Genomic DNA, 24,333 nt, shown 5'->3' with positions numbered 1-24,333 from the left:
CCATAGTGACAAAAAGCAGGTCAGTGTTTGCTTGGGAAAGCCAGCAGTGGGAGGGAGAAAGGTTACAAAGGAGTACAAGGAGACTTTTGGGGGTCATGATCATGTTCACTATCTTTATTGTGATGGTTTCATGGGTGTATACCTATATCAGAATCCATTAATTTATAATATACAAGTATGTGTACTTTATTGTATGCAAACATATCTTGATAAAGCTGCTTATAAAAATAAAAACAAAGTGGGCTTTAGTTGATCAGAATCCTAGATACATGATATAACAAAATCACACTTCAAGTCTTCTAAGAAATCCCATAGACAAAATTTTAAGAAACATGAACCCACAAACAAAAATTGCATGGCAATTTAAAGAATGACTAGGTCCTTGTATTCTTTCAAGCCTCATGTGCATCTTTTAGCCCACAGTCCTACTTTAGATTCAAGTATTTCTGAACCACACATAGTTTCTCAAACACACAAGTTTTCTTACAGCTCTTCCTCTTCAAGTGTCAGCATAACTGTTGCTTTCTCCAAAAATACAGTGTGTCTGTAAAGTCCTGGTGCACTTTTAACCGGTCACAGGAAAGCAACAAAAGACGATAGAAATGTGAAATCTGCATCAAATAAAAGGAAAACTCTCCCAGTTTCATACCTATTCAGTGCAGTTCGATGTGGGCTCACGCACAGATTTTTTAGGGCTCCTTAGGTAGCTATCCCGTATAGCCTCTACAGACTCGTCACTGACTGATGGCCTACCAGAACGGGGTTTCTCCATCAAACTGTCGGTTTCCTTCAACTGCTCATCCCATCAAGTAATGTTATTCCTATGTGGTGGCGCTTCATTATAAACGCGCTGATATTCACATTGCACTTTGGTCACGGATTTGAATTTAGCAAGCCACAGAACACACTGAACTTTCCTCTGTATCATCCACATCTCAACTGGCATGGCCGTGGGCTGCTCCGCTGTATACACGGTGTTACATCATCATCTGCGCATGCGCACATGCTGCCACATCATCCTACAGAAACTGGGAGGGTTTTCCTTTTACTTGGTGCAGATTTCACATTTCTATCTTCTTTTGTTGCTTTCCTGTGATCGGTCAAAAGTGCACCATGACTTTACGGACACACTGTAGTTTCCCTTGACTTCTATATAAATTCTGTCCTCCCAGTTTCCTTCATAACTCTAACCATCATCCGTATTAATATCCCTTCCTCACAACTTTCCAATAGGAAAAATTAAGCATTGTTTCTACTATGTTCTTACTGTGCCTTATACATAATATAATATGACATGATTATAATTAATAATAATCAGCCTGACCAGGTGCTGTGGCACAGTAGATAAAGCATCAGCCTGGGATGCTGAGGACCCAGGTTTGAAACCCTGAGGTCACTGGCTTGAGCACTGGTTCATCCAGCTTGAGTGCAGGGTCACGGGCTTGAGCATGGGATCATAGACATGACTGCATGGTCACTGGCTTGAGCCCAAAGGTCACTGGCTTAAAGCCCAAGGTCTCTGGCTTGAGCAAGGGGTCATACAAGAAAGCAATCAATGAACAGCTAAGGTGCCGCAATTATGAGTGGATGCTTTTCATCTCTCTCCCTCCTGTCTGTCTGTTCCTGTCTGTTCCTATCTGTCCCTTTCTCTCTCTCAAAAATAAATAAATAAAATATTATTATTATATTTACACATGCTACTAATAATTATAATTAATAATGAATATTATAATATTGTAATTCGTCTTTCCACAATTCTCTAAGCTCCTTTGAGGGAAAGAACTGTGTTTTTCCACCTTTGTAATCCTAACACTAACTATAGCACTTGGGACATGATAAATATAATAAAGGTGCATAAAAAAACAATCAAATAAACAAATGAATGGACTAAATATTTCTTGAGGACCTGAGCTGAATGAGGTGTTTGGTAATAGATATTATACTTAATTCAAATGTGAAAACCAAAATTTGTTTTAAAACCCATGTGACTCCTGCCCAATCAGGTGGTGGTTCAGTGGATAGAGCATCAGACTGGGACATGGAGGACCCAGGTTTGAAACCCCACGGTCTCCAGCTTGAGTACGGGCTTATCTGGCTTGAGTGAGGGCTCACCAGCTTGAGCCGTGGGGTCACTGGCTGAGTGTGGGATCATAGACATGACCCCATATGCTTGCTGGCTTAAGCCCAAAGGTCGCTGCCTTGAGCAAGGGGTCACTCGCTCTGCTGGAGCCCCCCAGTCAAGGCACATATGAGAAAGCAGTCAATGAACAACTAAGATGCCACAAGGAAGAATTGATGCTTCTCATCTCTCTCCCTTTCTGTCTGTCAGACCCTATCTGTCCCTCTCTCTGACTCTCTCTGTCTCTGGCAAAAATAAATAAATAAATAAAACCCATGTGACTTCTTTTGATTACTCCTTTTTATCACTAATATTTCTCAACAGGGGTCAACATTAGGGTGAGATGAGCCTATGCTATATACCACTATTCTGAGTACTGTAGACCAGTGGTCCCCAACCTTTTTTGGGCCACAGACCGGTTTAATGTCAGAAAATATTTTCACGGACCGGCCTTTAGGGTGGGACGGATAAATGCACAAAATAAAATTATGCGACTGGCGTAAAAACTGTGGTATTTTTAAATATAATTGTCGAACTTACGAGACAAGCATCAAGAGTTAGTCTTAGACGGATGTAACAGAGGGAATCTGGTCATTTTTAAAAAATAAAACATCGTTCAGACTTAAGTATAAATAAAACGGAAATAATGTAAGTTATTTATTCTTTCTCTGCGGACTGGTACCAAATGGCCCACAGACTGGTACCAGTCTGCAGCCCGGAGGTTGGGGACCACTGCTGTAGAACAGTTAGCATTTCAGCATTCCTAGACCTGATCTCACTAAATACACTGCTCACAAAAATTAGAGGATCAGGAAACATGCAGATACTCCAGTACTTTCAGCCTTTTGTACAGTGCATTTTCACCAACGAAATAAAAGTTGGTTTTGCATCTCATTTGCATTAACAAACAACTTTCTTTGACTTGTTTGCTTTTCTGTTGTCTTTGTTTAATAAAAAAAAAATCAAATGCTTTTTTTAATCACTTTATATTCATTTTGAAATATCCCCTAATTTTTGTGAGCAGTATATTAGTGATGGTTGCTAGTCATTGTAACAAACCCCAATATATTTCTAAATGCCCCTCCCCCCAGGAAAAGGGACAATACTACCTCCCAGTTGAGAATCACTGTTTTAGAGAGAATAGTTGATATACCGTCAAATATCCATTCAGCTTGAATATTATCATTCCATCAGCATTTGATTAAGTTATAATTCCATTAAATCTTCAGAGATTTCTAAGTATAACAGAGTATATGCAAAACTTCAAAAACAAAACAAAAAAGGGAGCAAAGCAGATAAGAATACCTCTTAGCCACATCACTAGGTTTTTCCCCTGCTTTGTTGGTAATATTACTGTCTGCTCCCATTTTAATCATCCACTGCAAACACTCTATGTGGCCTTGTCCAGCAGCTGTAAAAAAACCACACACAAAAAGAAAATACACAGAAAAGAGTTAGTTATTAGTAGCAATTTTCTAAAGTTTTGAATAGTTCCTTAGAGAGTTCCAAGAAAAGTAGATTGGGCAGATGTAATTTTCATTCATTAGACAAACATTTAATCCAATATGTACTGTGCTCATCTTCTAACAGAGAACTTTACATGCAGATGTAAAAGTTGGGGCTTAAAAAGGTTATCTACTTAATATCACATAGCTAGTAAGTAATGGATTTGAAACTATAATCTAGTTTTTTCTAATCCTTATCCAGCGCTCTTCTGCTATTTATTGCCCCTGACCAATCTTAAACCAATCTAGCCATAGAGACCTACACTGACTTTGAGAATCTTGTGCTCGCCCAGTTGCTCGGTGGATACCATACAGACGTTCTGAGTTCGATTCCTGGTCAGGGCACGCATGAGAAGTGATCATCTGCTTCTCTTCCCCTCCCTCTCCCCATTCTCTCTCTCTTCCTTTCCTTCAGCCTGTAGCTCAATTGGAATGTTGGTCCCCACGTGCTAAGGATAGCTCAGTTAATTCAAGTATCAGCCCCAGGTGCCAGGTAGATAGATCCCAGTCCAGGCACATGCAGAAGGGAAGGGGAAGGGAGGGGAGGGGAGGGGAGGGGAGGAGAGGGGAGGGAAGGGAAGGGAAGGGAAGGGAAGGGAAGGGAAGGGAAGGGAAGGGAAGGGAAGGGAAGGGAAGGGAAGGGAAGGGAAGGGAAGGGAGAAAATCTTGTGCCATCTTATGTTAATAGCTTATTCCTCTAACCCTCACAATTCAAAATTTACAGTTCCCCCACTGATTACCTAAACTATTTACCACTTTTTGCTAGGTCTTGTCCTCAAAACACAGGCATGCAATATTAATTTTTACCTCTACAACTCTGCTTCTGTGTCTTCTCACCGAGTGCCCGTCACTCAACTATGTGCTTATCTAACTTCTACCCATCCTTCTAGGTCCATCTCAAGACTCAGGGAAACTATAAGAAAAAGAGTTAAGCCTGACCAGGCAGTGCAGCAGTGGATAAAGCCTCGACCTGGGATGCTGAGGACTCAGGTTCAAAACTCCATGGTCGCTGGCTTGAGCATGGGCTCATCCGGCTTAAGCGTGGGCTCACCAGCTTGAGCATGGGGTTCCTGGCTTGAGCATGGTATCATAGACGTGACTCCATGGTTGCTGGCTTGAGCCCAAAGATCATTGGCTTGAAGCCCAAGGTAGCTGGCTTGAAGCCCAAGGTTGCTGGCTAGAGCTCAAGGTCGCTGGCTTGATCAAGGGGTCACTCATTCTGCTGGAGCCCCCCCCCCCCCGTCAAGGCACATATGAGAAAGCAATCAATGAACAACTAAGGTGCTGCAATGAGGAATTGATGCTTCTCATCTCTCTACCTTCTTATCTGTCCCTCTCTCTTTCTCTCGCAAAAAAACAAAAACAAAAAAAAAACAAAAAAACTCAGTAGACTTAAAATATCTGAATTTAGGTCTACTTAAAAATAAGACTGGAGGACAGAACAGAATTTAGCAAGTGGCTGTCACATACATAGTTGATGAGTGAATGAATGAAGAAAAAAATGAATGAAATCTCAGCTCTGCTCTTACTAGTTATGTAACCTCAGTCAAAAAAACCCTCAATTTCCTCAACTTTTACAGAAATAATTTCACATTTATAAAGCAGCAGGATTTACATGGCTGCTTCATAAAATTACAATAAGGATTAAAAATGACAGTATTGTACCCTATTAAATGTCACATAAACATAGGTATTATTTCTGAATTCCGTGAACACTTCCTCAATAACTTAACCCTTAGCAACTTGTTTAATTTCTACTCCTGAATTCCTTACGTTGCATGCATTTTAACAACCAAATACTTTTTTGCCATGTATTACATCCTTACTTATGCAAATCTCTAGTTGTCCATGGCATAAGTATGTAGCTCCTTAACAGTAAGGTCTGGATCTCATACTGTCTCCATAGTACGGGCACATTACTAGTGCTGAATATATATGTGCCTCTGTAAAATAAACTACAGTTTGAACTTTTGGTATGGCTTTGGTGCCTTATAATTGACTCCACCTCCAATACTGGGAACAGAGAGGAAAGGATACAAAGCCAGATGCAGTGACCAAGCATCCCCATCACTATGACTCTACGGCCCAGCTTGCAAAAGGTCTGTAAGCACTGTTGTCCTACCTTTCTCTAAGTGACTCAGAGCTATCTGCCAAACCCAGAGTTGGCTCCTGAGGAGCCTGGGGCTTCTCTTTCTCCTACAGCAAATCCAAACCAGCTAACAAAGAACACTACAGGGTTTCCCATACTTCTAGAAATAACTCTACTTTACACAAAAATAGCAACACCTTTTCTTTTTAAAAGTTAACAAAATTGTATTTGTGAATCCCAAATAATGATGAGTTTTATAAGACAGAGTGAGTTTAACCCAACTTTTCCATTTTATTACACAGGTTATATTTACAAGGGGGGGGCTAAGTAATTTATCTACAGTGAAATACAATAAAAGAATTTTTATCCAAGATCCTTATTGTATAGTCATCAGAATATGTTGATTAATTTGATCAATGTTTTATAAGAGAACAAGATAAAATTAGCAGTGGCTAGAAATTGTTATGAAATGATTTGAAATAATTACGGCCTAAAAGTAAAAGAAAGGAAAAGTCATAGTGGCTTTCACAATCATTAAATGACTAATATACTGTAGCTTACTTAAAATTAAAATGAAAGAAAAAAAGCAGATTGACGAAATGTGAATTAAAATTATAAGGCTCTTTTTTTTTTTTTTTTGCTTAATCCCTTTATCCTTTTCATCCAGCCACACAAGCCCCCTCCTCTTTGACAGCTGTAAGTCTGTTCTCTATCTATGAGTCTGCTTCTATTTTGTTTGTTAGTTTATTAAAATATTTAAAAATTCATAGACACGGACAACAATATGGTGATTACCAGAGAGAAAAGGGGGTGGGGGGAGGTAGAAGAGAGTATGGGGGATATATGGTGATGGAAGGAGACTTGAACTGGGGTGGTGAACACACAATACTGTTCGAGGAAAGCCAAAGCACAGAGTGACTTTCTGTTCCCGTCCTGAGGAAGTGAAGGTCGAGACCAGGCATACATGACTGAAGGCAGTCATGTCCAGGGAAGGCTCAAGGACGTGATGCTTGGCCCTGCTGGAGCTTTCTGCAGGTCAGGAATCAGACAGCAGATGGTGTGGTGTTAAGTCTCAGAAAGGGCAAGAGAAATCTAATCAGTTTTGCAAAACTAAATAATAAAATTAGACACTGTATTCTGCTTGTTAGTTTCTCATGCATGATGTCATGTTTCTGCTTAATAAATTGGATAACTGATCTCTCTAAGGCACCTCAATCCTGGAGAGATTGGGGTCCTCCACTTGCAGTATTGTTGCTGCCTCATTCCTTTGCAGCTCCTCTTCATGAAACCCTGATTACTAACAACACAATACAATATACAGATGATGTATCATAGAACTGTACACCAGAAACCTGTAAAATTTTATTAACCAACGTCACATCAATAGATACAATCACCATGTTTCCCCATGTATAAGACGCATCATTTTTTGGAAAATTTGGGGTCTAAAAACTGGGTGCATCTTATTCAGAGGTTGTAGGTTTATTTTACTTGCATTTCCCGCTTTATTGTGCTTGTTTTTGCGCTCATTTTTTGAAGACAGTGATTCATCATCAGACACAGCTGAGGATAAGTTAATGGATGGGAGTTTTGACAGTGATGAGGAGTTGTATAAATTTTATGATAAATAAAACTTTGAGTTCAATAACTTTATGTAATACTTTTTTTTTTTCAAATTTCATGTCCCAAAACTAAGATGTGTCTTATACATGGGAGTGTCTTATATATGGGAAAATACGGTGAAAATTATAAGAAAATATCAACTTTTATTTACCCAATTTGGGCATAACTTATACACACAGATGTTACCCAGGGAAAAGATAATGTACACAAAAATGCCCCTTTCTCCTGCCGTAGTCACTTAACACCTCTCCACAGCACCATCTGATCCACTGCTGGTCCCAGGAGTCCTTAACAGACTGACAAGAGTAGAGGTTAAGGGCAAAGCCTTTTGGTACCTCCTCACTTTCACCTTTTCATCTTTTCACAATGGCTGAATCCCAAACTATCTGTTTTTGTACATTAATCTCTTTAGAACCTTCCTCCAGATCCCTCACTTCCATCTCAATTCAAATGGTGAAGAAATGACTTAGATAGGCTGAAAACCATCTCTGTCAATAAAACTTACTTTATTGTTCCTCCAAAGATGAATTATAAATATCATGAGTGAACCTCTCTTTTGTTCCCTCATGAATGACACCTTACATATACATTAGAAATAAAATCTGCTTAGCCTGACCAGGCGGTAGCGCAGTGGATAGAGCGTTGGACTGGGATGTGGAGGACCCAGGTTTGAAACCCCAAGGTGGCTGGCTTGAGTGCAGGATCATCTGGTTTGAGCAAAGCTCACCAGCTTGAGCCCAAGGTCGCTGGCTTGAGCAAGGGGTCACTCAGTCTGCTGTAGCTCCCCCAGTCAAGGCACATATGAGAAAGCAATCAATGAACTAAGGAGCCACAACGAAGAATTGATGTTTCTCATCTCTCTCCCTTCCTGTCTGTTTGTCCCTATCTGTCCCTCTCTCTGTCTCTGTCATAAATAAATAAATAAATAAAACCACTTATACTTAAGTTATGAAATGGGGACTCTGCTTCAGGACAGTACTTTTAAAAAAAGAAAAACAACAACAATATTTTATGCACATTTTAAGTGTCCACTCCATTCATAAATCCACAAGTAAAAAGCTAGAAGACAGCTAGGCGAGATCAGCGGAGAAAGGTTCTCTAAGTATAGTGCTTACCAAAGTGGAGACCTCTCTACATATAAAAGAAACCCTCTTTGCTTCCCCTTCTTCCTACCCTGACCACCCTTTCTCCTATAAAACTATTGGTCCACATGGTGCTTAAGATTCTTAAGATACATTATGAATTAAACAAACTTTAATGATTAAGCTAAGAACCTAACCAATAGGAACATAATCTGTGATTGGGGCTGCCAGATGTTATTTTTGAACTCATGTCCAATACAAACATATGACTATATTAACAAGATTGTCTTTTTACTTCTAAGACTTTTACAAGAATTACCAGCCATCAGATTATAAAGAAACTCTATCACAAATAAAGCAAAAGGGAAATATCAGGCACAGTAGGTTAAAGATTTGGTTTTTGATTTTATAAATAAAAGACTGACAAGAATGAATCCTAGATATATACTCTCAACACTGAAGTGACAATTTGACAAAGTCTGTTTAAAAAAACAAAGCAAAAAACCCTGATATTTTAAATTCCACATAGAGAGAAAAAGAGTGCAGAGAAAAGTTGCAGGCATCTTTTTTTATGCAGACATTTTAAAAATGTGTTCATATCATGTTAACTGAGATTTTATGAAAGTAAAAACATTTTTGCAAAGTATAAGAATAAAGAAAATTCTGCTAGATCTTTTTCAAGAGATACAGTTTCTATTTTAGCATAAATAGGTTGCTTTTAGTCCCCAAAAAACATTACTCCAAAAAAACTTCTCTAGCAGTGAATTTCACTTTATTTTTTTGTGTATTTTTCTGAAGTGAGAAGCAGGGTGGCAGAGAGACAGACTCCTGCATGCGTCAGACCAGGATCCACTTCGCAAGGCCACTAGGGGGTGATGCTCTGCCTATCCAGGGCATTGTTCCATTGTAACCAGAGCCATTATAGCGCCTGAGGTGGAGGCCATGGAGCCATCCTCAGCGCCTGGGCCAACTTTGCTCCAATGGAGCCTTGTTTGTGGGAGGGGAAGAGAGATACAGAGAGAAAGGAGAGGGGGGAAGGGGGGAGAAGCAGATGGGTGCTTCTCCTGTGTGCCATGGCTGGGAATCAAACTGGAGACTTCCACACAGGGGCCAATACTCTACCATTGAGCCAACTAGCCAGGTCCGTGAATTTCATATCTTAACTACATGAAAATATCAAGAGAATTTCTATTAGAATTACCCTCAAGCCTGACCAGGTGGTGGCTCAGTGGATAGAGCGTTGGACTGGGATGCGGAGGACCCAGGTTCAAGACCCTGAGGTCGCCAGCTTGAGTGCGGGCTCATCTGGTTTGAGCAAGGCTCACCAGCTTGGACCCAAGGTTACTGACTTGAGCAAGGGGTTACTCGGTCTGCTGAAGGCCCACGGTCAAGGCAATATGAGAAAGCAAACAATAAACAACTAAAGTGCCACAACAAAAAACTGATGATTGATGCTTCTCATCTCTCTCCGTTCCTGTCTGTCCCTATCTATCCTTCTCTCTGACTCTCTCTCTGTTAAAATGAAATGAAATAAAATTAAATTAAAAAAAGAATTATCCTCATATATGATAACGTGTGAATGTCTGACATCATAAAAAAAATATCACACTTGAATTAAAAATTAAGCACTCTGTATACCATACATTTTCATGTGTTTCTGATGGATAATTATTTTAAACGGTAAATAACTCAATAGTAATTGTGTCTGAATTGAAAATTAAGCATGAACCATAACTCACCTTTATGCATAGGAGTTGATCCATCAGTATCAAGTTCATTAATATTAATTACTCCATCTTCTATTAATTTCTTAAGCATTTCCAAATCACCCTTAAAGGCAGCCACATGACCTGGAAATGCTAAAGCTATGAATAAAAAATTCAGCACTTCAGTAAACATATGAGTTCATTCCTTTTTCTGGCCTTACAGTTACAGATTTCAATATTAATTAAAGTATGAGAATGTTATATTGGAATTAGTTCAGTTGATACAATGACAAATAATAAAAAGAGAACCATAAAATAAGATTATTATTAATTATGTAGCCTTTCCCCTCTGAACCTCAAACATGCTAGGAGAACTATTAGAGCAAAACTATTTTTAGTCATATTCTCTTTTACCCAAGGGCCACCACAGAACACAAGGAGCTGGTCATTTTCAACCCTTTGCATAAAGATATCTTTAGGCTCAAGCCTACCTTTGTACAAACCACTCTCTCTATTTGTTTACATGGAAGTGAAGATATCAAAATAAACAGGAAGCAGATAAAAGTATATGTGTGTATGTCTACATATACAAATACAAATACATAAATACATATACATACACATATACATGTGTGAATGAATGTACCTGACATAGTGCCTAGCACATAGTAAATACTTGATCAAATGGTTTTCATGTTAACAGGTACATATATTGAGTCCTTACTGAATGCCAGGCACGGTTGTAAGTACTTTTAAGGACTGCCTCTTAATGCTGAAATATAGCTATTCTCATTTTTACATACAAAAGGAAAACAACCTAAAATAGCCAAAGAGTATTTTAAAAAGAACAAAGTTGAAGACTTAAACTACCTGATTCTAAGTCTTACTATAAAGCTATAGTAATCAAGACAATGTAAGTACTGGCAAATGAACACACATATTAGTAAGGCAGAAAGAATGCCAAGGCCAGAAACACACCTATACACACACAGGTGACTGATTTTGACAAAGCTGCTGAAATATTTCATAGGGAAAAGGAAGGCTTTCCAAAACATGGTGCTAGCACAAGTGGTTATATATATTTTTTAAATTAAAATCAACACTTTACTTCACTCACTACATAAAATTTAACCTGATGTAAATCAAAGACATGAATTAAAAAGCTAATACTGTAAAACTTCTAGAAAACATAAGAGAATATCTTGCTGATGTTGGGGTTGACAAATATTTTATAGATAGGACACAAAAAATATGACCTGTAGAAAAGTATTGATACATTGTACTTCATCAAAATTTAAAACTTGGCCCTGGCCGGCTGGCTCAGTGGTAGAGCGTCGGCCTGGTGTACGGAAGTCCCGGGTTCGATTCCCGGCCAGGGCACACAGGAGAGGTGCCCATGTGCCTCTCCACCCCTCCCCCTCTCCTTCCTTAATGTCTCTCTCTTCCCCTCCCGCAGCTGAAGCTCCATTGGAGCAAAAGATGGCCCGGGCGCTGGGGATGGCTCCTTGAACTCCGCCCCAGGCGCTAGAGTGGCTCTGGTCGCGACAGAGCGACGCCCCGGATAGGCAGAGCATCGCCCCCTGGTGGGCGTGCCGGGTGGATCCCGGTCGGGCGCATGCGGGAGTCTGTCTGCCTGCCTCCCCGTTTCCAGCTTCAGAAAAATACAAAAAAAGAAAATAATAATAGAAAAAAAAAATTTTAAACTTTTTTGCTCTTTGAAAGATTCCACTAAAAAATAGCCAAGCTTCAGAGGGGGAGAAAATATTTGCAAAACATAAAAACTGCCAAAACTGGCCTGACCAGGCGGTGGTGCAGTGGATAGAGCGTTGGACTGGATGCGGAGGACCCAGGTTTGAGACCCCAAGGTCACCAGCTTGAGTGCGGGCTCATCTGGTTTGAGCAGGCTCACCAGCTTGGACTCAAGGTCGCTGGCTCGAGAAGGGGTTACTCGCTCTGCTATAGCCCCACAGTCAAGGCACATATGAGAAAGCAATCAACTAAGGTGTCACGACGAAAAACTAATGATTGATGCTTCTCATCTCTCTCCATTCCTGTCTGTCTGTCCCTGTCTGTCCCTCTCTCTGACTCTCTGTCTGTCTCTGTAAATACAAAAAACAAAAACAAAAAAAACCTGCCAAAACTGAATAATTAGTAGATAAGCAATCCAATCAAAAACTGGGCAAAAAATTGAACAAACACTTCATAAAAGAAGATATATGAATGCCCATATGAAAAGATGCTCAGCCTGACTGGTGGTGGTGCAGTGGATAGAGTGTCGACCTAGAAAGCTGAGGTCCCAGATTTGAAACCCCAAGGTTGTTGGCTTGAGCTCAGGTATATCCAGCTTGAGTGCAGGCTTACCAGCCTAACCACAGGGTCCTTGGCTTGAGCGCAGGATCATCAACATAATCCCAAGGTTTCTGACTTAAGCAAGGGGTCACTGGTTTGGCTAGAGTCCCCCAGTCAAGGCACATATGAGAAGCAGTCAATGAACAACTAAAAGTGAACAACTATGGGTTGATTCTTCCCCTCTCTCCCTTCCTCCCTCTCTCTCAAAAAAAAGAAAAAAAATGTTCAATATTGTTAGTTATCAGAAAAATGTAGATTAAAACCATAATAATATAACACCACACATCCACTGGAATGGCTAAAATAAAACAGACTGGCTGTATCAAATGTTAGGAATTCTGTGGAGCAAACAGAATTCTCATTCATATCTAATAGGGATGTAAAGTGATACAATTACTTTGCAAAACAGTTTTAACAAGTTCTTTTTTTGTTTGTTTTTTGTTTGTTCTTTTTTTAGTGAGAGAGAGATAGACAGGAAGGTTCCCCCACACGCCAGGCCGATGCTCTACTGCTGAGCCAACCGGCCAGGGCAAGGACAAACACAATTTTTTTTAAAGGGAGAAATATATAGGCAGGCAATTCATAGAAGAGAAAATGAAAATAGCCAGTAATGTTACAAAAAAGATGTTCAATCTCATTAGTACTCAAGAAATTGCAAATCAGCCTGGTGTGCGGGGGACCCGGGTTCGATTCCCGGCCAGGGCACATAGGAGAAGCGCTCATTTGCCTCTCCACCCCCACACCCTCCTTCCTCTCTGTCTCTCTCTTCCCCTCCTGCAGCCAAGGCTCCATTGGAGCAAAGATGGCCCGGGCGCTGGGGATGGCTCCTTGGCCTCTGCCCCAGGCGCTAGAGTGGCTCTGGTCACGGCAGAGCGACAACCCCGGAGGGGCAGAGCATCGCCCCCTGGTGGGCAGAGCATCGCCCCTGGTGGGCGTGCCGGGTGGATCCCGGTCGGGCGAATGCGGGAGTCTGTCTGACTGTCTCTCCCCGTTTCCAGCTTCAGAAAAATACAAAAAAAAAAAAAGAAATTGCAAATCAAAACACAAATTAAAGCTTTTCATATCCAACCAGCTGGCAAAAATATTTTAAGCCTGTCAATACTGAATACTGTTTCCCTAAATTCTTAGCTACTTGGCCTGGCCAAGTAGCTCAATTAGTTAGAGCAGGGGTCCCCAAACTACGGCCTGCGGGCCACATGCGGCCCCTTGAGGCCATTTATCTGGCCCCCGCCGCATTCCAGAAGGGGCACCTCTTTCATTGGTGGTCAGTGAGACCACCGCAAAGCGCGGCGTCGCTCAGGTACAGTACTACTTCTGGTGACGCGGGACGCACGCTTCACGGCTCTGGAAGCGCGTCATATCACGTTACGGCTAGCAGTGACAAATATGGAACCGGACACTGACCAGTTCATTAGCCAAAAGCAGGCCCATAGTTCCCATTGAAATACTGGCAAGTTTGTTGATTTAAATTTACTTGTTCTTTATATTAAATATTGTATTTGTTCCCATTTTTTTTTTTTTTTACTTTAAAATAAGATATGTGCAGTGTGCAAAGGGATTTGTTCATAGTTTTTTTTTATAGTCTGGCTCTCCAACAGTCTGAGGGACAGTGAACTGGCCCCCTGTGTAAAAAGTTTGGGGACCCCTGAGTTAGAGCATCACCCTGATATACCAAGGTTGCGGGTTTGATCTCCAGTCAGGACACATATGAGAATCAATCAATGAATACATAAATAAGTGGAACAACAAATCGATGTTTCTTTCTCTCTCTCTCTCTCTCCTCATTCTTAGCAAACATAGCTGATAAGAGTATAAATTTCTACAACCACATTGATGAAGAATGCAGCAATATCTATTTATACTAAAGATGGGAATATCTTACAAAGCAAAACCTAAAGTAGTTTCCCAACTATTTACCAAGACAGAGCTCTTAACTCTCAGTCTTCAGAGAAGATAGGCAGTACCTCAAGAACCCTCATCCAATGGTCCCAGTGTGCCATTCAAACATCATTTTCTGTGTGGGCTATGTGTGAAAAAGGTAGGGAAGCACTTCTCTACAGAATCTCCTGTACATGTACATAAGGAGATAAGGACAAGAATATTTACTCCCATATTAACTGTAATAGTGAAAAATTGTAAACAGTGTAAATGGCAAAATGGAGAATGGATAAATAATGGTTTGTATAAAATATAACACTATACAAACACTTAAAAAGAATAAGATATATCTATCAACCTAAACTCAAAAATATGCCATAGAAGGTAAGTCATACAATAATATGTACTCTTTTACACCATTTTTATAAAGTTTAAAAGACCGTGAGCTATCTGCTAAATTCACTCTCCTTCATTAGTAAGAGAGTTGCAGCTGAGATGAGCCGGTGGTGAATTCTCCAGGCTTCCTTGCAGCTGCATATGGCCGCGTAATTAAACTCTCGCCAATGGAAAGTTAGTAAAAGTAATGAGTGCAAATTCAACCCTGAAAACCTCTAGTCCTAGGCATTACTCTTGTTCCCTGTGTACCTCCTGCTGCATTAGCAACAACTACAGAAAACTAGTTAGGAAGATAGCAGGTCCTTGAGTGACTGAATAGAACAGATTTACTCTCCAACTCAAGCTGTCATATAAAAGAAATAAACATCACATTTAAGCTGCTGAATTCTAGGATTTCTTAGTTATAGCAGTTTGGTCTCTACTCTAAAATTACACAAAACAACACTGCATATTTTCGTGAGTACATATATACTGAATATAAAACCACAGAATGGAATTACAAATCCAAAACAATAGTTACCTTTGAAGAGGAAGAAAAAAGAATGAATGGTATTAAGGGAGAAAGATCCAAAAGATTCAACTGTATCTATAATATTAATTTATAACTTCTTTCTTTTCCTTTACCATTTATTCTACATATTAAATGTTAAAACATTCAGGTTTATTACTTACTTTCCTGATCTTTTGGATCATGTCTTTCATACTCAGCCCCCTGGATAAACTTTATAATGTTCTGCTTAAAGAACCTCTGGGCCAGGTCCAATACATTTTCTCCGTTATCATTGAAGGCTTTTAAAGCTTGAGTTGCACTGCTCATTCTACTGAGTAGAAATTTGAAACAGTGAAGGTGGCCTTCCATGGCTGCTAAGTGAACTATAGGTGAGAGAGAAAAAAGAATTATCGTTTTTAAATTGACAATAGAATAATCATAAAAAAGAAATAACACATTGGTTCTAATCCTCAGGGAATTACAATCAGGGAGGTCACAATCCTGACCTATATAATGCTTCATAACCTGACCAAGGGTAACAGAATGTTCGCCAGCCTACATGTCCTTACTGAGACTTCTAGTTATGCCAAAGAAATAGTGTAAGTGTAGAGAGGCCAGATGAGGGCCACCAAACAGTAGGCCCCAGAAAATTTTGTTGGAAAGTGAAATTCTAATTGTGCAGTTTACCATTATATAAGAAAATGCTGCTATGTAAGGTAGATAGAGGATAGACAGGTAATTTTTTTTAATATTTTTCAAAAAAAGAGAAAATAAACCAAAATAGCACTATGCAAATATGATGTTATTTTTATCACTATGTATTACTTTTCCATAAACATTATTCTTATTATAAATAAGAAGGCTGGATCAAAATTACAGATTAAGCAAACATACTACCTTATCATTTCTACTCCAAATCCTTAAGAATATTAGAAAAGATATTTTTTACAGCCAGGACTAGAAAGACAAACAACAACGCTATGAACAGACAATAAATGTTAAGGAATATCTGAGAAAACAATATATTGAATCAGATTTAGGGACAGCCATAACCCAAAATGTACAAAAAAATAGGAATGGTTCTGGGGTGTTACAAGCTTAGAGACAATGACTACAAAGAACAAAAGGCCTTTTCAGAGAAGAGACTACTTGGGGTATAGTTTAATCTAATCAATAGTCAAGTCTTGCCTCTGGAGAAGTAGGACAGTGCCCAAGTGACCAGTACCATTCAGGAGAAACAACAAGTCACAATGCCCGAAAGAGAAGTTGTTGGCACACACTAGTCTACACTTTCTTAGCTGAACCTTCCACTTAAATCTCCTCCCTGAAACTTCAAACTCCTCAAACTCCTTATTCATCATATACATTTATGTCTTATAGGTATTTCTAACTTAACATGTAAAACACTAAACTCCTTATACTTCTTGTATACTTTTCCTTACATAGCTTCTCATTCTTAGTTAATGGAAACTCTCCCTTTCAAAGTTAAGGCCAAAACTCTGGAGCCATCCTTGACTCCGCTGTTACTCCCCACATCTGATCAATGAGCCAATCTAATTGGTTCTGTCTTTAAAAGATACACAGGCTCCAGTTACTTCTATCTTTGCTACCTCTACTTCAGTTCAATCAAATAGCAATCTAAATTATTGCATCAGTCTCCAAACAACTATATTTCTGCCCTTGCCACCCTTACTGGAATCCGTTTTAAACATAATAGTTAAAAGGATGCTCTTAAACATAGTGAGATCATGTCATTCTTCTGTTCAAAATCTTTCAATAGTTCCTGTTACCTCTCTGACCTCATCAATTACCCCCTCACTTCTCTTTAACCACACTGACTTACAACTTGCTGTTACTCAAATACACCAGGCACACCTGACTTAGGAGCTTTCTACTTGTTACCTCTCCCTGAAGGGAAAGACCCTGCACAAATATGAACGGTAGTTAACTTCAGAGCAGGGGTTACTCAGAGACAAGATCTTGGAGTGTGTTAACCATAGCAGGAGACTGGCCTGGGGTTACTTGAATGCAAGTACGTGGGAATCTTGGAGGATTGCCTTCAAGAACCAGATGTCCTTTATGATTGATAAACTCTGAGACTCTGACTCTTCTTGTGTCCTTGATCATGAAGAAAACAGTAGATGTGTAGGACTGGGAATGGTATGGTTGGGAAAAAAGGCTTTTGTAGCTTTCTAGTTTTATCTGCTGAGCTGTGGCTTTTGGAACTCAATAAATATGCAGTGGCAGTTTCTCAGGGCTGATTCTGTTTCTGAGTTTCAGCCCTCTGCTTGTACTACTTTCATCCGATGTCTCTTATTCCTTGCGAGTCTGAACCATAAAAGAAAAACTATAACATCTCCCTGAAAAGTTCCCCCCCCCCCTGATACCCACAAGTCTTGTTTCCTCAGCTCCTTCAGGTCTTGACCCAGTTGTTATCTTTCCAGTGAAGGCTTCCCTGACCACTCTATTTTAAACTTCATCCCCTCTAACATTCTACTTCCCTTTCCTATTTTATCCAAATACACGTCACTATTTAATATAATTTTGTTCACTCATTTTGATTATTGTCTGTCTCCCACTTCACCACCACACAAAGGCAGGTACTTTTGTGTGCTTTATGGCTGTAGTATACCCAGAACCTAGAAAAATGATTAACATATAATAGATGCTCAATAAATAAAGGTTGGATTAATAATTTTTTATGAGAGATTTGAACAAAGGCAGTCTAATGCTGAGGGCGCTTTTTTTTTTAATTAAGTGAGTGGCGGGGAGGCAGAGAGACAGTCTTCTGCATGTGCCCTAACTAGGATCCACCCAGCAAGCCTCCTACAGAGCGATGCTCTACCCATCTGAGGCCACTGCTCCATTGCTTAGCAACTGAGCTATTTTAGTACCTAGGACAAGGCCATGGTGCCATCCTCAGTGCCCAGGGCCAACTTGCTGGAAACATTCCAGACATGGCTGCAGGAAAGGAAGAAAGATAGAGAGAGAGAAAGAGAAGGGGAAGGGGAAGGGAGAGAGGGGATGGAGAAGCAGATGGCCTTTTCTCCTACAGAGGGCACATTCTTAAACTCTACATCACACTATTCAAAAATTAGGCCTGGCCTGTAGTGGTGCAGTGAATGGAGCATCAACCTGGAAGGCTAAGGTCACTGTTCGAGACCGTGGGCCTGCCCAGTCAAGGCATATGCGAAAACCAAACAATGAACAGCTAAGGTGAAGCAATTATGGGTTGATGCTGCTTGCTCCTCTCTCCTCTCTGTAAAATCAATAAATAAGAATCTTTAAACAAACAAACAAAAAATATATATCTATACTAGCCCTGGCCAGGTAGCTAAGTTGGTTGAAGCATCATCCCCATATGCCAAGGTTATGGATTTGATCCCCAGTAAAGACACATATAAGAATCAACCAATGAATGCATAAGTAGAAAAATAAATTAATGTTTCTCTCTAAAATCAGTAAATTTAAAAAATTAATAAAAATATAATATACACAGTTAAAGAAATAAAAGTTAGATTTTTAAAAAGTAAACAGGCATATTTAATAAAATACTAAATAAAAATGAAGTTGCCCCCTACCTTGTATTACAGAAAAGTCAGTTCTAGGTGGCTTGGAAATCTAAATGTGAAAGTAAAATAATAAAATTTCTAGAAGATAACATAAAAGAATGTCTTCATGACTATATAGTAGGGAAAGACTTAGTTAACAACATTCAGAAAGCACTAACCATAAAAAAAGAGCTTATTAAACTGGACTAACTTAAATTAAAACTTCTATTAATCAGGCCTTCGCCAACTGGCTCAAAGGATAGAGCAGTGGTTCTCAAAGTGTGTGCCAGGGTGCACTGGTGTGCCCTAGAAGATTCCCAGGTGCGCCTTATGGTATTCCAGAGAAATATGTGCCTGTTGGGGACCTAAAAACCAACAGGGTTTTTGGAGTTTAGATTTTTGGGGGACAGAGGTGTGGGGAATTGGCTGTAAGCTGACAGTCTGCTCAACCCCCGACCTCACTTGCCTGATTAGGTTGCAAAAGGCTGTTAAGCTGTGGTGCTGAATTGTTTACACTACCCCCCATATTCCCGGAAAGATTAGAGGCAAGTTTCTTCTATCCTTTGTTTGGTGTCAAGTTAAGATGATATGTATGGGGGAGGGTTTCTGCACTCAACACAATTAAGAGTAAAAAGAGAGGAATTCTTCAATGTATTGACAAGGAAATGAGAGTTTGCCTTTCAAATATATGCCCAAACATTGAAGAAATCGCTAGGACACATCAGGCTCATGTTTCTCATAAACACAAGAATGAAAAAACAACATATTCGCACCGGGACCAGCCAAATTTACTAAATCTTACTAAGAGTGTATCTATATATATAAAAAGATAACTTTTTTGTTGTTTTTTAATTTTTTAACCCCTTTTTTTATAAATTCTAAAAAGCATAACTAAAAAAATTTAACATAAAAGTGTTTTTTAATGTCAGAATAAATTTAATTTTGTCATATTTATTTCATTTAATTACCATAAAAGCATGCTTAAACTTTATATTTTTTTTCTTTAATATTTGACTTAATTATCAATATTATAACATATTTCTCAGAAATTTGTATATAGTGAGCCTACAATTATTTATAGGATTTTAAATGCTCCCCGACTTCAAGAAATTTGAGAATAACTGGGATAGAGTGTCAGCCTGACGTATGGATGTCCTGGGTTTGATTCCCAGTCAGGGCGTACATAAGAAGCAACCATCTACCTCTTTCTCCTCCCTCTTCTCTCCCTCTTCCCCTCCCACAGCCAGTGGCTTGATTGGTTCAAGCATTGGCCCGGGACACTGAGGATGGCTCAGTTAGTCCAAGAGTGGGCCTCAGGCACTGAGAATGGCTTGGTTGTTTTGAGCGTTGGTCCCAGACAGGTTTCCAGGTGGATCCCAGTCATGAAGCATGCAGGAATCTATCTCCCCTCCTCTCACTTAAAAAAAGGGGGAAAAAAACAAAGGAAAAAAAATTTCTACTATTCAAAAGACACCCTAAAAAAATTAAATAGTTGTGTTTGCAAATACCTGGAAGGTTTCCATTGTGGTCCACATCTTCTATGCCACACCCCCATTTAACTAGCAGTTGCAAACAGCCAAGTCGTCCATGAAAAGCTGCATAATGTACAGGTTTCCATTCTCTCACATCAGTTTGGCTGGGATCCTAGAGGTAATATTCACAAGGACTAAGGTTCTTTCCATTTTGTAGGGGAAACACTAAGTGTAGCAGCATAACTATGCAAATGACAACTGGATGCTGCTCTTAAAGCCTAATATAAAATAAAAATTTACTGAAATCACTGATTTGAACTTGTAAGCTAATAACATACTAATGAAGCTTTATATAATACTCTTTAAAAAGAACATAACTAGCCATAGAAAAATAGTTTTTAAAAAAAATCTGGTGAGAAATCATTTACTAATGATTTATTTTAATTTACTGATTTTTTACAGAGAGAGGAAGAAAAGACAGAGAGAGAGAGAGAAAGAGGCACTGATTTGTTGTTCCACATATTCATGCTGTAATTGGTTGATTCTTGTATACGTCCTGACCAGGGATCAAACCAGCAACCTCAGCATGTCAGGATGATGCTCTAACCAACTGAACTACCCTGCCAGGGCCAAAAATAGTTTTTAAAAAGAAACTTTACTAGTCATTTTACTGGTCACAGGTTCCTGACCAATAAAGTAAAAGGAATGGATTCAAATGATCAAATCATACCCTTAAAAGCATAAAGGAAGAGTTAATAAAAAAAATTAAGATTTTTCACCTGACCTGGTGGTGGGCAGTGGATAGAGCATCTGACTGGAACACAGAGGACCCAGGTTCAAAACCCCAAGGTCACCAACTTGAGTGGCTTGAGCAAGGGGTCACTCGGTCTGCTGTAGCCCCCCCCCCCCCAGTCAAGGTACATATGAGAAAGTAATCAATGAACAACTAAGGTGCCGCAATGAACACTTGATGCTTCTTATCTCTCTCCCTTCCTGTCTGTCTGTTCCTCTCTCTGTCTCTGTCACAAAAAAAAAAGATTTTTCACTTTTTCTTTATAGAAATACCAATTTTTACCATAATGCCTTCAATATTCATAGTTCTTTTCTTATAAGAAGTTATTTTTTATAACCACTGGGTAAGATTAAAAATAAGTAAAATAATAAATAAAATCTCTGGAGATATAAATCACTTTATAATTATACAAAAAAGAGTTATACACAGAAATTCAGAAAGATTTACAGTCACTTATTAACGTGTTTAGAAGCTTCAGAATCTTCCCAGTTTTATACTCTGAGTTCACATGAAGAACCCAAAACCTCTAAAATAGTTTATACAATTAAACGCAGTGGTTTATTTTTTTTTTTTAGGATTTATTTAAATTATTGCTCCTGTGTTTAAAGATGGAAAAGCTAAAGTGAGAGATCAAATTACTTCCCTAAAGTCAGGAAGATTATTTAAAAAGTCAGGAAGAGATAACTAGACTACCAAAGGCCAATCATTTATATGATTATACATTGCCACAGACCGACAGGAACCCTCACCACTCCACTCCGGAGCATTATCTGTAGAGTGAAAGAATGGCCATGTGTTGCAGCAAGGTGTAAAGGAGTGCAACCACGATCATCCTGAGCTGCCAGATTTGCTCCATTGATCATAAGAGCCTAAAAATAAGATAAAAATTAGTTTACATAAATATACACATTAAATCATAAATGCAAATGCAGATTATTTAAAGGCAAGCAATTTATTAACCTAGTTAAGTAATTATATATGTTCTTACATTTGAGATTATTTTCAACATTGCCCAGGAGACATTTATAATACCTGATTTCATATTCTGATTTACACATGTATATACAATCTTTTTATGAGCACTGATTAATAACCACTAACTTAAAATACTTTAATACAAAGCTAATAAAACTGAAATTTATACTTCCACTATTTCAAAAGCAGAATCTTTTATTAACTGGGTTTTGAATACAATAAAAGGATTTCATTATTAACGTAACTCGATCTGCCTGACCAGGCAGTGGTACAGTGGACAGAACGTTGGCCTGGGACACTGAGGACGCAGGTTCAAAACCCTGAGGTTGCCAGCTTTAGCACAGGTTCACCAGCTTGAGCGTGGGGTTGGAGCTTGAGCATGGGATCACAGACATGATGCCATGGTTGCTGGCTTGAGCCCAGAAATCGCTAGCGTAAAGCCCAAGGTTGCTAGCTTGAGCCCAAGTTCACTGGCTTGACCAAGGGGTAACTCACTCTGCTGTAACCCCCCAGTCAAGGCACATATGAGAGTAATCAATGAACTACTAAGGAGCTGCAACTATGAATTGATGCTTCTCTTCTCTCTCCCTTCCTGTCTCTCTCTCTCTCCCTCTCTCTCACTAAAAAAAAATTTTAAAAAGTAAATAGTTCTAAGCTCCAAAACAAATTTCTAACTGCATTTGAGATAATTCCATCTCAATTTACAATTGGCCCAGTTTCTGTGTGTTATATCACATACACAGCACATCCCTCCCTATATAATGTACACAGTAATTGTTTTCCAAACTCTCTCTTCATCCCAGGTAATCCTGGATTCGTTTCACAAGAATAATTTCCTGAAATACTGCTTTCATTACCTTAGTTTCCTGATAACATCCATGTGTATGTGTATGTATGCGTATGCATATATATATATATGTGTATACATACATATATATGTAGTACATGTATAAACCCTCTTTCATACACAAATGGAACTAAAAATCTTTATTCTATTTCTCAGACATTTTACAAATATATACACTGCTTACAAAAATTAGGAGATATTTTATCATTTCATATTTATTTTTTAAATATCCCCTAACTTTGTGAGCAGTATAGCTTATCCAAACTTAGTTCGTTAATAGTTCACAGAACAAACCACCTACATTCAGTCAAACTTATTTAATACTATATCCCCTGAACATACCTCATTTTTCCAATTCAGGAACTTCACATAGAATTATAACATACGGCCTGACCAGATGATGGCGCAGTGAATAGAGCGTCAGACTGAGACATGGAGGACCCAGGTTCGAAATCACGAGGTCACCAGCTTGAGCGCAAGCTCCTCTGGTTTGAGCAAAGCTCACCAGCTTGAGTCCAAGGTCACTGGCTTGAGCAAGGGGTCACTCTGTCTGCTATAGTCCCCCAGTCAAGGCACATATGAGAAATCAATCAATGAACAACTAAGGTGCCACAACAAAGAGCTGATGCTTCTCATCTCTCCCTTCCTGTCTGTCTGTCCCTATCTGTGCCTCCCTCTGTCTCTCTCTGTCCTTGTCACAAAAAAAAAAAAAAAAAAAAAAAAAAAAAAAAATTATAGCACAGAGGTTAAATTTAGGTTAAGAGGACAAAGCAAATTCAAATCCTTGCTTTTTCATTTACTTAGCAAGGTACTTAACTCTTGAATCTGTTTCCTAATCTAAAAAAGGGAAGTCATAGACTGTTGTATTAAATGAGGTAATGCATGGGAGACAGTGACTGACACATTAAAATTGTTCAATATATGATAATCATTATTTTTATTTTCTACTCACATATTTCCTACTTATAACTTTTTTTTACTACTTACCTCTTTGAAATCAACCCATTTTTTCAGGCTTAGCTGAAATTTTATTTCTTCAATTTATGATTCTTCATTAGAACCTGAGTCATAAACTGTGCTTTGTATCATTTTGTAACTCACTGAGCAGAGCTCCTATCACTCCAGAGTCTCAAGCTTCTTACAGGCAAGGACTGTTTGCTTATATACTTCTGTATTCCTCCAAATTCCAGTCTATTTTGGTACACTGACTAAACCTAGTTGCTCCAATAAGTTAGGTCCTGACACATACTAATGTACTATTAATGTGCTATTTTGGCCAGGAAACACATTAAATAAGGAATTTTAGGCATGGTGAGCTATAAAGGAGATAATCTGAGCATGACTGTGACATCTCTTAAAACAACCCAAACAGATAACCAACTAGGTCGAAGATAAAAGGGTCTCATCTTATGTTTAAGTAGACAGTTGATTCCAAAATATTATATTTAAGACATGGAA

General features: G+C 39.0%; 1 protein-coding gene across 1 annotated transcript in view; it reads right to left on the bottom strand.

The window, feature by feature from the left end:
* Positions 1–24,333, bottom strand: part of ANKRD42 (ankyrin repeat domain 42) — a 65,582-nt gene that overhangs the window by 31,109 nt on the left and 10,140 nt on the right. The window contains 5 exon segments of the mRNA XM_066369719.1: positions 3,425–3,530; positions 10,158–10,283; positions 15,420–15,620; positions 20,297–20,432; positions 21,803–21,922. Coding sequence (XP_066225816.1) covers positions 3,425–3,530; positions 10,158–10,283; positions 15,420–15,620; positions 20,297–20,432; positions 21,803–21,922 — 689 coding nt within the window.

Source organism: Saccopteryx leptura, chromosome 1 (assembly GCF_036850995.1).
Source record: "Saccopteryx leptura isolate mSacLep1 chromosome 1, mSacLep1_pri_phased_curated, whole genome shotgun sequence".
NCBI classification, from domain to species: domain Eukaryota; kingdom Metazoa; phylum Chordata; class Mammalia; order Chiroptera; family Emballonuridae; genus Saccopteryx; species Saccopteryx leptura.
This window is presented reverse-complemented; position numbering and strand designations above follow the sequence as displayed.